At 47.6% G+C, this 14,153-nt stretch overlaps 1 protein-coding gene across 1 annotated transcript in view; it reads right to left on the bottom strand.

Annotated features, from left to right (window-relative positions):
• Nucleotides 1–14,153, bottom strand: part of LOC306940280 (mucin-2-like) — a gene marked incomplete at both ends in the record, with an annotated part of 62,084 nt that overhangs the window by 30,933 nt on the left and 16,998 nt on the right. The window contains 4 exons of the mRNA XM_079525302.1: nucleotides 301–395; nucleotides 2,014–2,178; nucleotides 3,469–3,609; nucleotides 11,993–12,062. Of these exons, the coding sequence (XP_079381428.1) occupies nucleotides 301–395; nucleotides 2,014–2,178; nucleotides 3,469–3,609; nucleotides 11,993–12,062 (471 nt within the window). The remainder of the gene's footprint in view (nucleotides 1–300; nucleotides 396–2,013; nucleotides 2,179–3,468; nucleotides 3,610–11,992; nucleotides 12,063–14,153) is intronic.

The raw sequence follows: 14,153 nt of genomic DNA on the forward strand, positions 1-14,153 counted from the left end.
TCATATTGAAATATCATAAGATTTTAGTCGACTAATTCTACATTTGATTTAGTCGACTAAAATGTGTTTAGGCGGGTCCTTGATGCCGTCGTAATGACTGATTTTACACTTGTTGAAAATAGCCGATCTACAACGTGTCGCGCTGCGCTGTTTTAGTCAGTGACTAAAACTAGACTAAACACTAAAACATTCCAGGTGACTAAAATGTGACTAAAACTAAATGAAAACTATTCAAGAGACTACGACTAAAACTAAAATCTAAATTTGCTGCCAAAAACAACACTGCACCACATCACTTACATCTCTATAGGAGTCAGGACTGATCTCTGAGTGACACGGAGCAAACGCCCCCTGCTGGTCGCTCAGCAGAGCGCACCAGTGCTGCGCGTACCTCTCTGTAAGAAAAATACAGGAAAAATAAAATGAACACACCTTACATCATTTACATAATAATAGAGACTATAAATGAACACACCTTACATCATTTACATAATAATAGAGACTATAAAATGAACACACCTTACATAATTTACATAATAATAGAGACTATAAATGAACACACCTTACATCATTTACATAATAATAGAGACTATAAATGAACACACCTTACATCATTTACATAATAATAGAGACTATAAAATGAACACACCTTACATCATTTACATAAAAATAGAGACTATAAATTGTACTTTAATGATAAATTAATTAATTTAATTGTATATCAGCTGTCTTTCTTAAAGAGGACAACTTTAGTTTTTTTTCAACCAAGGTTCATGTTTTAGGTTGTTATTAGAGAAAGTAAAAGATGAGTGTTTTATTATTTACTATAGTCCTACTAGACCCCAAGAAATTACATCTGGCCACAAAAGATCACGTGATCTATTGAATGTGACACACATTGAGCATATGACACACAGTGTGGCTTCCCCCCAGTAGGCCTCCTTCACATTCAGTAGAACCTGTAATCTTCTGTGGCCAGATGTAATGTCCTGGGGTCTAGTAGGACTATAGTAAATATTAATAAAGAAATCGCCGTAAAAGTTTGCAAAAAAGGACGTATTTAGCCCCTTGTTTAAAAAATAGCTAAAGTCGCTAAAACGAAAGAAAGCAGCAAATGAAAAAAAAAGAAATAACACTAACCTTTTACTTTGTCTAATAACAACCTAAAAGCTGAACCTTGGTTGAAAAAAACTAAAGCTGTCCTTTAACTATTAAATTGATTAGACTGCTGGCGCTCACAATAAAACAATTTACAATTACATTTACAATTTAGGCATTTAGCAGACGCTCTTAATCCAGAGCGACTTACATTAAGCAATAACAAAAGCATGGTATACATCACATATATTAAAAGTAGTTATCATGAATCATGCGTAAACTAAGAACGTAACAGTGGAGTATCTATGTAAACTAAACATACTATACTATATAATATATTATACATGTGTACTATAAAGTGCTATGACTACATAAAGTGCAATTCTAGAGCTGTCTACGTAACAAGCTATAAGTCTGTTTAAAATACTATCTAAGTCTACATAATGTGCTATCTAAGGGGCTAGGCTAGGGCAAGTGCTACGGGCCATGGTGGAGTCTGAAGAGGTGGGTTTTCAGACTACGGCGGAAGATTGGGAGTGAGGCTGCAGTTCTGACTGTGATGGGAAGTGCATTCCATAGTTTTTGAGCCAGAAGGGAGAAGAGTTTGGGACGTGTGGAGCGCTGTCCCGGCGTTTTTAGTGAAGGTACCTCCAGCTTCCCTGCGTTGGAGGTACCTTCACTAAAAACGCCGGGACAACGCTCCACACAAACACGTAGAAACAGTGAATGTTAACGATGTTTAGCACATCTAACTCAGAGTGTTACGGTCTTACGGATGGCACAATGTAGGCATTCATCAGATGCTCTTAATCCAGAGCTCTGGATTAACCCTAAATTGTAAATTGTAGTGCAAGTGCTTCTGCAATGGATCCTGTACCTTTCTCTAGACTCAGACTACAGGGGGCGCTGTCCTACCTTTCTCTAGACTCAGACTACAGGGGTCGGCGAAGTGCGTCTTGACGTCGCCACACGTGGCGAGTCGCTTCCAGCTGTTGACGAATCCGGCGGCCGTGCCCTCCGTGACTCCGCCCAGGGTCATGAAGTCATCGCCCTGGTTGGAGTTGAAGTTCCCACACAGACCTAAAGAAACAATTAACCACACATTTAATTAAAGCTAATTATAATCTAGTTTATCACCCTGGTAACCGCTGAAGTTCCTTACACGGTCGCACACACGCACGCACGCACGGCCGCACGCACGCACGCACGCACGCACGCACGCACGCACGCACGCACGCACGCACGCTGGGTAGGAATAACTTGAAAGGTGATGATAGACACCTTTATGAACACATTTGTGAAGAAAGCGATTGGTAAGCATTTATTTTGCAGTTTGGTCACACATGTCGTTAACTAGCCCTAACTAAACATGGAAAAGGACCCAGACACACATGTGCCTGGACCACGGGTGAGGCCAAAACCCGGACAGTGCTGGTCAATACACTTTTAGACCCACATGTTTGTGCCAGCGTGGATGATTACATTTATTTCTTGATCGCCTCTTGTCTTGATTGTTTAAACATGACGTCATGGGCCGCTATGCTCCATAACAGGCTTGATAAGCCCAAAGCTTATTGATACTGGGTAGTGGGTACTCGATAAGCCCAAAGCTTATCGATACCGGGTACTCGATAAGCCCAAAGCTTATTGATACCGGGTACTCGATAAGCCCAAAGCTTATCGATACCGGGTACTCGATAAGCCCAAAGCTTATCGATACCGGGTACTCGATAAGCCCAAAGCTTATTGATACCGCAAAGACTGCAAATCCCTTGACTCCTTCAAACCACTCTCAAAGGGCACCTATACGGACGGCTGCAATTCGAAACTGGCCCCCGTAATTCTGCAAACTGTTAATAAATATTCAATCAATATAAACATACCGCGGGTGTGGCCCCTGTGCCAGTGGGTGGGTGGTCTACAGACAGTGTAACGTACCCCGGGTGTGGCCCCTGTGCCAGTGGGTGGGTGGTCTACAGACAGTGTAACGTACCCCGGGTGTGGCCCCTGTGCCAGTGGGTGGGTGGTCTACAGACAGTGTAACGTACCCCGGGTGTGGCCCCTGTGCCAGTGGGTGGGTGGTCTACAGACAGTGTAACGTACCCCGGGTGTGGCCCCTGTGCCAGTGGGTGGGTGGTCTACAGACAGTGTAACGTACCCCGGGTGTGGCCCCTGTGCCAGTGGGTGGGTGGTCTACAGACAGTGTAACGTACCCCGGGTGTGGCCCCTGTGCCAGTGGGTGGGTGGTCTACAGACAGTGTAACGTACCCCGGGTGTGGCCCCTGTGCCAGTGGTCTACAGACAGTGTAACGTACCCCGGGTGTGGCCCCTGTGCCAGTGGGTGGGTGGTCTACAGACAGTGTAACGTACCCCGGGTGTGGCCCCTGTGCCGGGGGTCTGCGGTGACGTAGAGCTGCATGATGGGCAGAATCTGGACCTTCAGCGTCACGCCCAGAGACGCAGCATGGACCACCAGGTAGAAGGAGGAGGCTCGGAACGTAGACACGCCCGCTGTAGGGTGGACGAGAGGAAGAAATGCTAAACGCCACTCCTTTCCATGCCATGCAATGCACTGGACTCATCAGGCAACAGCCCAGCTTTAATGACCTTAAATCCCTTTATTTTAGATCGTTTTGTAGTAATAGTACCACATAAACATTACAGAGACTTTAGTTGTTACTGTACAATACTTTAAAACAGTTGTCATGTTGCACACATGCTTAAAATAGCTCTTGTTTGTGCCGCCCTCGTTGAAAACAATGTATTTCCAACTCCAGCTTGTCTCAGTTCAGGCTGCATGAACAGCGTTTGAGCGCTCGGTTTCTGCCCCCTCAATGTCCTAACTCTTCTATTCTCAACGTTTTTGGCCGGGGACCCCCGGAAATGCTTTGGCAATGTCTCGGGACCCCCGCCCCGCCCCCTCCCGACCCCCAATATAAATTGACTGCTACAATAACCTTAATAATAGAGACAATACACCATAAATAAATACTGAAACCAGATATAATCATTAGGGGAGGTGTATATGCATGTACTATGTGTACTATGTAAACTCTTCATTTCCATTTTCCAGCCATTCAGTTGCAAAAAAAAACAACCAAAATAATTTGTGTGAAAAATAAAAGTGCCCCTCTAACACTCTGCACCTCCCTGGAGAGGCCTGGTCTCCAAGCAGCTAGCTGTACACCTCCCTGGAGAGGACTGATCTCCAAGCAGCTAGCTGTACACCTCCCTGGAGAGGCCTGGTCTCCAAGCAGCTAGCTGTACACCTCCCTGGAGAGGACTGATCTCCAAGCACCTAGCTGTACACCTCCTGGAGAGGACTGATCTCCAAGCAGCTAGCTGTACACCTCCCTGGAGAGGCCTGATCTCCAAGCAGCTAGCTGTACACCTCCTGGAGAGGCCTGATCTCCAAGCAGCTAGCTGTACACCTCCCTGGAGAGGCCTGATCTCCAAGCAGCTAGCTGTACACCTCCCTGGAGAGGACTGATCTCCAAGCAGCTAGCTGTACACCTCCCTGGAGAGGACTGATCTCCAAGCAGCTAGCTGTACACCTCCTGGAGAGGACTGATCTCCAAGCAGCTAGCTGTACACCTGCCTGGAGAGGCCTGATCTCCAAGCAGCTAGCTGTACACCTCCTGGAGAGGCCTGATCTCCAAGCAGCTAGCTGTACACCTCCCTGGAGAGGCCTGGTCTCCAAGCAGCTAGCTGTACACCTCCCTGGAGAGGACTGATCTCCAAGCAGCTAGCTGTACACCTCCCTGGAGAGGACTGATCTCCAAGCAGCTAGCTGTACACCTCCCTGGAGAGGACTGATCTCCAAGCAGCTAGCTGTACACCTCCCTGGAGAGGACTGATCTCCAAGCAGCTAGCTGTACACCAGGGTTCATAGAGGACTGATCTCCAAGCAGCTAGCTGTACACCAGGGTTCATAGAGGACTGATCTCCAAGCAGCTAGCTGTACACCAGGGTTCATAGAGGACTGATCTCCAAGCAGCTAGCTGTACACCAGGGTTCATAGAGGACTGATCTCCAAGTAGCTAGCTGTACACCAGGGTTCATAGAGGACTGATCTCCAAGCAGCTAGCTGTACACCAGGGTTCATAGAGGACTGATCTCCAAGTAGCTAGCTACACCAGGGTTCATAGAGGACTGATCTCCAAGCAGCTAGCTGTACACCAGGGTTCATAGAGGACTGATCTCCAAGCAGCTAGCTGTACACCAGGGTTCATAGAGGACTGATCTCCAAGCAGCTAGCTGTACACCAGGGTTCATAGAGGACTGATCTCCAAGCAGCTAGCTGTACACCAGGGTTCATAGAGGACTGATCTCCAAGCAGCTAGCTGTACACCAGGGTTCATAGAGGACTGATCTCCAAGCAGCTAGCTGTACACCAGGGTTCATAGAGGACTGATCTCCAAGCAGCTAGCTGTACACCAGGGTTCATAGAGGACTGATCTCCAAGCAGCTAGCTGTACACCAGGGTTCATAGAGGACTGATCTCCAAGCAGCTAGCTGTACACCAGGGTTCATAGAGGACTGATCTCCAAGCAGCTAGCTACACCAGGGTTCATAGAGGACTGATCTCCAAGCAGCTAGCTGTACACCAGGGTTCATAGAGGACTGATCTCCAAGCAGCTAGCTACACCAGGGTTCATAGAGGACTGATCTCCAAGCAGCTAGCTGTACACCAGGGTTCATAGAGGACTGATCTCCAAGTAGCTATGTAAAATAGCTCGAACCAGTGCTGATTATTTCGTTAGGACCCACTACAGTGGTGTTCGATACGAACTTAACCGGGATGTGGAAACCTCTACTTCAATGCTCTACGAGTTGCTTAGCCATTAGCCAGTTATTCTGTCTCATCTAGAAGACTCGTACCCAAGGTAATACAAGCCATTCAAGGTATATGGGTTGTAAAGCCAGATACCTTGATTCGTATATGTTGACCTGTTGGAGATACCGCGTGGGTTGCCTGGAATCTCAGGTTTAGAAGCCATGGGAGGCGCCTTTTATGCTGTGCAAGTCTAGTGTTACGATGATGTCACCACTGTGTATATCCATCTTTGGAGTTTCTACATTAATCTGATGTAAGCGCTGGATAGCGCTGTTGTCTCCATATATGGGACTATGGGTTATCCCATATATGGAACTCTAAGTGAAAGCCTTCGCAACAAGCTAGCTACACCAGGGTTCATAGAGGACTGATCTCCAAGCAGCTAGCTACACCAGGGTTCATAGAGGACTGATCTCCAAGCAGCTAGCTGTACACCAGGGTTCATAGAGGACTGATCTCCAAGCTGCTAGCTACACCAGGGTTCATAGAGGACTGATCTCCAAGCAGCTAGCTGTACACCAGGGTTCATAGAGGACTGATCTCCAAGCAGCTAGCTACACCAGGGTTCATAGAGGACTGATCTCCAAGCAGCTAGCTACACCAGGGTTCATAGAGGACTGATCTCCAAGCAGCTAGCTACACCAGGGTTCATAGAGGACTGATCTCCAAGCAGCTAGCTGTACACCAGGGTTCATAGAGGACTGATCTCCAAGCAGCTAGCTGTACACCAGGGTTCATAGAGGACTGATCTCCAAGCAGCTAGCTGTACACCAGGGTTCATAGAGGACTGATCTCCAAGTAGCTAGCTGTACACCAGGGTTCATAGAGGACTGATCTCCAAGCAGCTAGCTGTACACCAGGGTTCATAGAGGACTGATCTCCAAGCAGCTAGCTGTACACCAGGGTTCATAGAGGACTGATCTCCAAGCAGCTAGCTGTACACCAGGGTTCATAGAGGACTGATCTCCAAGTAGCTAGCTGTACACCAGGGTTCATAGAGGACTGATCTCCAAGCAGCTAGCTGTACACCAGGGTTCATAGAGGACTGATCTCCAAGTAGCTAGCTGTACACCAGGGTTCATAGAGGACTGATCTCCAGCTGTACACCAGGGTTCATAGAGGACTGATCTCCAAGCAGCTAGCTGTACACCAGGGTTCATAGAGGACTGATCTCCAAGCAGCTAGCTGTACACCAGGGTTCATAGAGGACTGATCTCCAAGCAGCTAGCTGTACACCAGGGTTCATAGAGGACTGATCTCCAAGCAGCTAGCTGTACACCAGGGTTCATAGAGGACTGATCTCCAAGCAGCTAGCTGTACACCAGGGTTCATAGAGGACTGATCTCCAAGCAGCTAGCTACACCAGGGTTCATAGAGGACTGATCTCCAAGCAGCTAGCTGTACACCAGGGTTCATAGAGGACTGATCTCCAAGCAGCTAGCTGTACACCAGGGTTCATAGAGGACTGATCTCCAAGTAGCTAGCTGTACACCAGGGTTCATAGAGGACTGATCTCCAAGCAGCTAGCTGTACACCAGGGTTCATAGAGGACTGATCTCCAAGCAGCTAGCTGTACACCAGGGTTCATAGAGGACTGATCTCCAAGCAGCTAGCTGTACACCAGGGTTCATAGAGGACTGATCTCCAAGCAGCTAGCTGTACACCAGGGTTCATAGAGGACTGATCTCCAAGCAGCTAGCTGTACACCAGGGTTCATAGAGGACTGATCTCCAAGCAGCTAGCTGTACACCAGGGTTCATAGAGGACTGATCTCCAAGTAGCTAGCTACACCAGGGTTCATAGAGGACTGCTCTCCAAGCAGCTAGCTGTACACCAGGGTTCATAGAGGACTGATCTCCAAGTAGCTAGCTGTACACCAGGGTTCATAGAGGACTGATCTCCAAGCAGCTAGCTACACCAGGGTTCATAGAGGACTGATCTCCAAGCAGCTAGCTGTACACCAGGGTTCATAGAGGACTGATCTCCAAGTAGCTAGCTGTACACCAGGGTTCATAGAGGACTGATCTCCAGCTGTACACCAGGGTTCATAGAGGACTGATCTCCAAGCAGCTAGCTGTACACCAGGGTTCATAGAGGACTGATCTCCAAGCAGCTAGCTGTACACCAGGGTTCATAGAGGACTGATCTCCAAGCAGCTAGCTGTACACCAGGGTTCATAGAGGACTGATCTCCAAGCAGCTAGCTGTACACCAGGGTTCATAGAGGACTGATCTCCAAGCAGCTAGCTACACCAGGGTTCATAGAGGACTGATCTCCAAGCAGCTAGCTGTACACCAGGGTTCATAGAGGACTGATCTCCAAGCAGCTAGCTGTACACCAGGGTTCATAGAGGACTGATCTCCAAGCAGCTAGCTGTACACCAGGGTTCATAGAGGACTGATCTCCAAGCAGCTAGCTGTACACCAGGGTTCATAGAGGACTGATCTCCAAGCAGCTAGCTGTACACCAGGGTTCATAGAGGACTGATCTCCAAGCAGCTAGCTGTACACCAGGGTTCATAGAGGACTGATCTCCAAGCAGCTAGCTGTACACCAGGGTTCATAGAGGACTGATCTCCAAGCAGCTAGCTGTACACCAGGGTTCATAGAGGACTGATCTCCAAGCAGCTAGCTGTACACCAGGGTTCATAGAGGACTGATCTCCAAGCAGCTAGCTGTACACCAGGGTTCATAGAGGACTGATCTCCAAGCAGCTAGCTGTACACCAGGGTTCATAGAGGACTGATCTCCAAGCAGCTAGCTGTACACCAGGGTTCATAGAGGACTGATCTCCAAGCAGCTAGCTGTACACCAGGGTTCATAGAGGACTGATCTCCAAGCAGCTAGCTGTACACCAGGGTTCATAGAGGACTGATCTCCAAGCAGCTAGCTGTACACCAGGGTTCATAGAGGACTGATCTCCAAGCAGCTAGCTGTACACCAGGGTTCATAGAGGACTGATCTCCAAGCAGCTAGCTGTACACCAGGGTTCATAGAGGACTGATCTCCAAGCAGCTAGCTGTACACCAGGGTTCATAGAGGACTGATCTCCAAGCAGCTAGCTGTACACCAGGGTTCATAGAGGACTGATCTCCAAGCAGCTAGCTGTACACCAGGGTTCATAGAGGACTGATCTCCAAGCAGCTAGCTGTACACCAGGGTTCATAGAGGACTGATCTCCAAGCAGCTAGCTGTACACCAGGGTTCATAGAGGACTGATCTCCAAGCAGCTAGCTGTACACCAGGGTTCATAGAGGACTGATCTCCAAGCAGCTAGCTGTACACCAGGGTTCATAGAGGACTGATCTCCAAGCAGCTAGCTGTACACCAGGGTTCATAGAGGACTGATCTCCAAGCAGCTAGCTGTACACCAGGGTTCATAGAGGACTGATCTCCAAGCAGCTAGCTGTACACCAGGGTTCATAGAGGACTGATCTCCAAGCAGCTAGCTGTACACCAGGGTTCATAGAGGACTGATCTCCAAGCAGCTAGCTGTACACCAGGGTTCATAGAGGACTGATCTCCAAGCAGCTAGCTGTACACCAGGGTTCATAGAGGACTGATCTCCAAGCAGCTAGCTGTACACCAGGGTTCATAGAGGACTGATCTCCAAGCAGCTAGCTGTACACCAGGGTTCATAGAGGACTGATCTCCAAGCAGCTAGCTGTACACCAGGGTTCATAGAGGACTGATCTCCAAGCAGCTAGCTGTACACCAGGGTTCATAGAGGACTGATCTCCAAGCAGCTAGCTGTACACCAGGGTTCATAGAGGACTGATCTCCAAGCAGCTAGCTGTACACCAGGGTTCATAGAGGACTGATCTCCAAGCAGCTAGCTGTACACCAGGGTTCATAGAGGACTGATCTCCAAGCAGCTAGCTGTACACCAGGGTTCATAGAGGACTGATCTCCAAGCAGCTAGCTGTACACCAGGGTTCATAGAGGACTGATCTCCAAGCAGCTAGCTGTACACCAGGGTTCATAGAGGACTGATCTCCAAGCAGCTAGCTGTACACCAGGGTTCATAGAGGACTGATCTCCAAGCAGCTAGCTGTACACCAGGGTTCATAGAGGACTGATCTCCAAGCAGCTAGCTGTACACCAGGGTTCATAGAGGACTGATCTCCAAGCAGCTAGCTGTACACCAGGGTTCATAGAGGACTGATCTCCAAGCAGCTAGCTGTACACCAGGGTTCATAGAGGACTGATCTCCAAGCAGCTAGCTGTACACCAGGGTTCATAGAGGACTGATCTCCAAGCAGCTAGCTGTACACCAGGGTTCATAGAGGACTGATCTCCAAGCAGCTAGCTGTACACCAGGGTTCATAGAGGACTGATCTCCAAGCAGCTAGCTGTACACCAGGGTTCATAGAGGACTGATCTCCAAGCAGCTAGCTGTACACCAGGGTTCATAGAGGACTGATCTCCAAGCAGCTAGCTGTACACCAGGGTTCATAGAGGACTGATCTCCAAGCAGCTAGCTGTACACCAGGGTTCATAGAGGACTGATCTCCAAGCAGCTAGCTGTACACCAGGGTTCATAGAGGACTGATCTCCAAGCAGCTAGCTGTACACCAGGGTTCATAGAGGACTGATCTCCAAGCAGCTAGCTGTACACCAGGGTTCATAGAGGACTGATCTCCAAGCTGCTAGCTGTACACCAGGGTTCATAGAGGACTGATCTCCAAGCAGCTAGCTGTACACCAGGGTTCATAGAGGACTGATCTCCAAGCAGCTAGCTGTACACCAGGGTTCATAGAGGACTGATCTCCAAGCAGCTAGCTGTACACCAGGGTTCATAGAGGACTGATCTCCAGCTGTACACCAGGGTTCATAGAGGACTGATCTCCAAGCTGCTAGCTGTACACCAGGGTTCATAGAGGACTGATCTCCAAGCAGCTAGCTGTACACCAGGGTTCATAGAGGACTGATCTCCAAGCAGCTAGCTGTACACCAGGGTTCATAGAGGACTGATCTCCAAGCAGCTAGCTGTACACCAGGGTTCATAGAGGACTGATCTCCAGCTGTACACCAGGGTTCATAGAGGACTGATCTCCAAGCAGCTAGCTGTACACCAGGGTTCATAGAGGACTGATCTCCAAGCAGCTAGCTGTACACCAGGGTTCATAGAGGACTGATCTCCAAGCAGCTAGCTGTACACCAGGGTTCATAGAGGACTGATCTCCAAGCAGCTAGCTGTACACCAGGGTTCATAGAGGACTGATCTCCAAGCAGCTAGCTGTACACCAGGGTTCATAGAGGACTGATCTCCAAGCAGCTAGCTGTACACCAGGGTTCATAGAGGACTGATCTCCAAGCAGCTAGCTGTACACCAGGGTTCATAGAGGACTGATCTCCAAGCAGCTAGCTGTACACCAGGGTTCATAGAGGACTGATCTCCAAGCAGCTAGCTGTACACCAGGGTTCATAGAGGACTGATCTCCAAGCAGCTAGCTGTACACCAGGGTTCATAGAGGACTGATCTCCAAGCAGCTAGCTGTACACCAGGGTTCATAGAGGACTGATCTCCAAGCAGCTAGCTGTACACCAGGGTTCATAGAGGACTGATCTCCAAGCAGCTAGCTGTACACCAGGGTTCATAGAGGACTGATCTCCAAGCAGCTAGCTGTACACCAGGGTTCATAGAGGACTGATCTCCAAGCAGCTAGCTGTACACCAGGGTTCATAGAGGACTGATCTCCAAGCAGCTAGCTGTACACCAGGGTTCATAGAGGACTGATCTCCAAGCAGCTAGCTGTACACCAGGGTTCATAGAGGACTGATCTCCAAGCAGCTAGCTGTACACCAGGGTTCATAGAGGACTGATCTCCAAGCAGCTAGCTGTACACCAGGGTTCATAGAGGACTGATCTCCAAGCAGCTAAGCTGCTGCATAACTACGTTGCGACGCCATCGAGGCCTGCCAACAGTTTGACTGAATCAACTGTAGATTTAGTTGATTTAAATCTTGTGATATTTACAGTAACGTAGTCAACTAAAACTAAGATGACCTAAAAATATTATGACTAAAAGTAACAATGTGATTGTAGACATCTCACCGACAGACAAGGGCAGCTCAGAGTAGATTCCATTCACAAAGACTTTGCCGCTGGGCAGGATTTTGATGACCTGCGTGAAAAAACAAAACACAAAAAAATACATGAGTAAGCATATATAGCATATATATGCTTGCTGCTTAGCAGAAATGGTAATTTGAAAAAAGAAAAGCTCTAAAGATATTTTAAAACATGTTTGTGAACGGAAATGACAAATAGATTATTAGTAGTTCCAGAGACTCTTTAGCATTCGGAGGTTGTGGAATAGTTGTCTAATGGTGCCGTCTAATGGTAAGTAAAGTGCAGTGTTGTTTTTGGCAGCAAATTTAGATTTAGTCAATGGGCAGTATTATGCGTGTCTTAAGTACCAGGTCTTATTACTTAACTTAAGACCTGGCGGCGTGGTCAATGCTGTTTGGCCACTCAGAATAGCCAAATGGCATTGATCACGCCTCCAGGTCTTAAGTTAAGTAATAAGACCTGGTACTTAAGACACGCATAATACTGCCCATAGTCTCTTGAAGAGTTTTCATTTAGTTTTAGTCACATTGTAGTCACCTGGAATGTTTTAGTGTTAGTCTAGTTTTAATCGACTAAATGTCATAATATTTTAGTCGACTACATCTACAGTTGATTTAGTCGACTAAAATGTATTTTGGCGGGCCTTGATGTTGTCGTAATGACTGATTTTACACTTGCTGAAAATAGCCGATCTACAAGCTCACAACGCGTCGCAGTGCGACGCGTTGTGAGCTTGTAGATCGGCTATTCATAGTGTGAGAGACCACAGAAGACATGTAAATATGAAAAAAATGCTTAAACATGTAGTTATAGGTGCAATGTTAGAGACCACAGAAGACATGTAAATATGAAATACATGCTTAAACATGTAGCTATAGGTGTAATGTTAGAGTCCACAGAAGACATGTAAACATGAAATAAATGCTTAAACATGTAGCTAGGTGTAATGTTAGAGACCACAGAAGACATGCAAATATGAAATAAATGCTTAAACATGTAGCTAGGTGTAATGTTAGAGTCCACAGAAGACATGTAAATATGAAATAAATGCTTAAACATGTAGCTAGGTGTAATGTTAGAGACCACAGAAGACATGTAAATATGAGATAAATGCTTAAACATGTAGCTAGGTGTAATGTTAGAGACCACAGAAGACATGTAAATATGAAATAAATGCTTAAACATGTAGCTAGGTGTAATGTTAAGAGTCCACAGAAGTGAACCTTTCAAGCCTGTTTTCTCAACTCGCTGTTTCTCTGGAAGACATCACTCTATAAGCCATATCTCCAAAACGGGTGGGTCAAACTGAACAACCAATATGTCAATATCTCTTCTCCACTAGTCCCTTCCTAACATTTTAGTCTAGTTTTAAGCTGTTGACGAAATTGTCAATATATATAGTCGTAGTTTTAGTGATCGTAGCTTAGTTTCCATTTAGTTTTAGTAAAAAGGTCGACGGGAGGAGATCAAAGTGGCCGTGGCCTCGTATAACTCAGTGTCAGGCCCTTTGCTTTGATTGGCAACGACCCAAAGCCAATAAAACAACAAGAACAACAACACTTCCGTCAGGTGTGTCACCTTCCACAGGGTAGCGGCATCATGCAGAATGCCTAGCGGTGTGTCACCTTCCACAGGGTAGCGGCATCATGCAGAATGCCTAGCGGTGTGTCACCTTCCACAGGGTAGCGGCATCATGCAGAATGCCTAGGTGTGTCACCTTCCACAGGGTAGCGGCATCATGCAGAATGCCTTCCACAGGGTAGCGGCATCATGCAGAATGCCTAGCGTCACCTTCCACAGGGTAGCGGCATCATGCAGAATGCCTTCCACAGGGTAGCGGCATCATGCAGAATGCCTAGCGTCACCTTCCACAGGGTAGCGGCATCATGCAGAATGCCTTCCACAGGGTAGCGGCATCATGCAGAATGCCTAGCGTCACCTTCCACAGGGTAGCGGCATCATGCAGAATGCCTTCCACAGGGTAGCGGCATCATGCAGAATGCCTAGCAGGTGTGTCACCTTCCACAGGGTAGCGGCATCATGCAGAATGCCTCACCTTCCACAGGGTAGCGGCATCATGCAGAATGCCTAGCGGTGTGTCACCTTCCACAGGGTAGCGGCATCATGCAGAATGCCTAGGTGT

This window comes from Electrona antarctica, assembly GCF_951216825.1.
Source record: "Electrona antarctica genome assembly, chromosome: 16".
In the NCBI taxonomy this organism is placed as follows: Eukaryota; Metazoa; Chordata; class Actinopteri; order Myctophiformes; family Myctophidae; genus Electrona; species Electrona antarctica.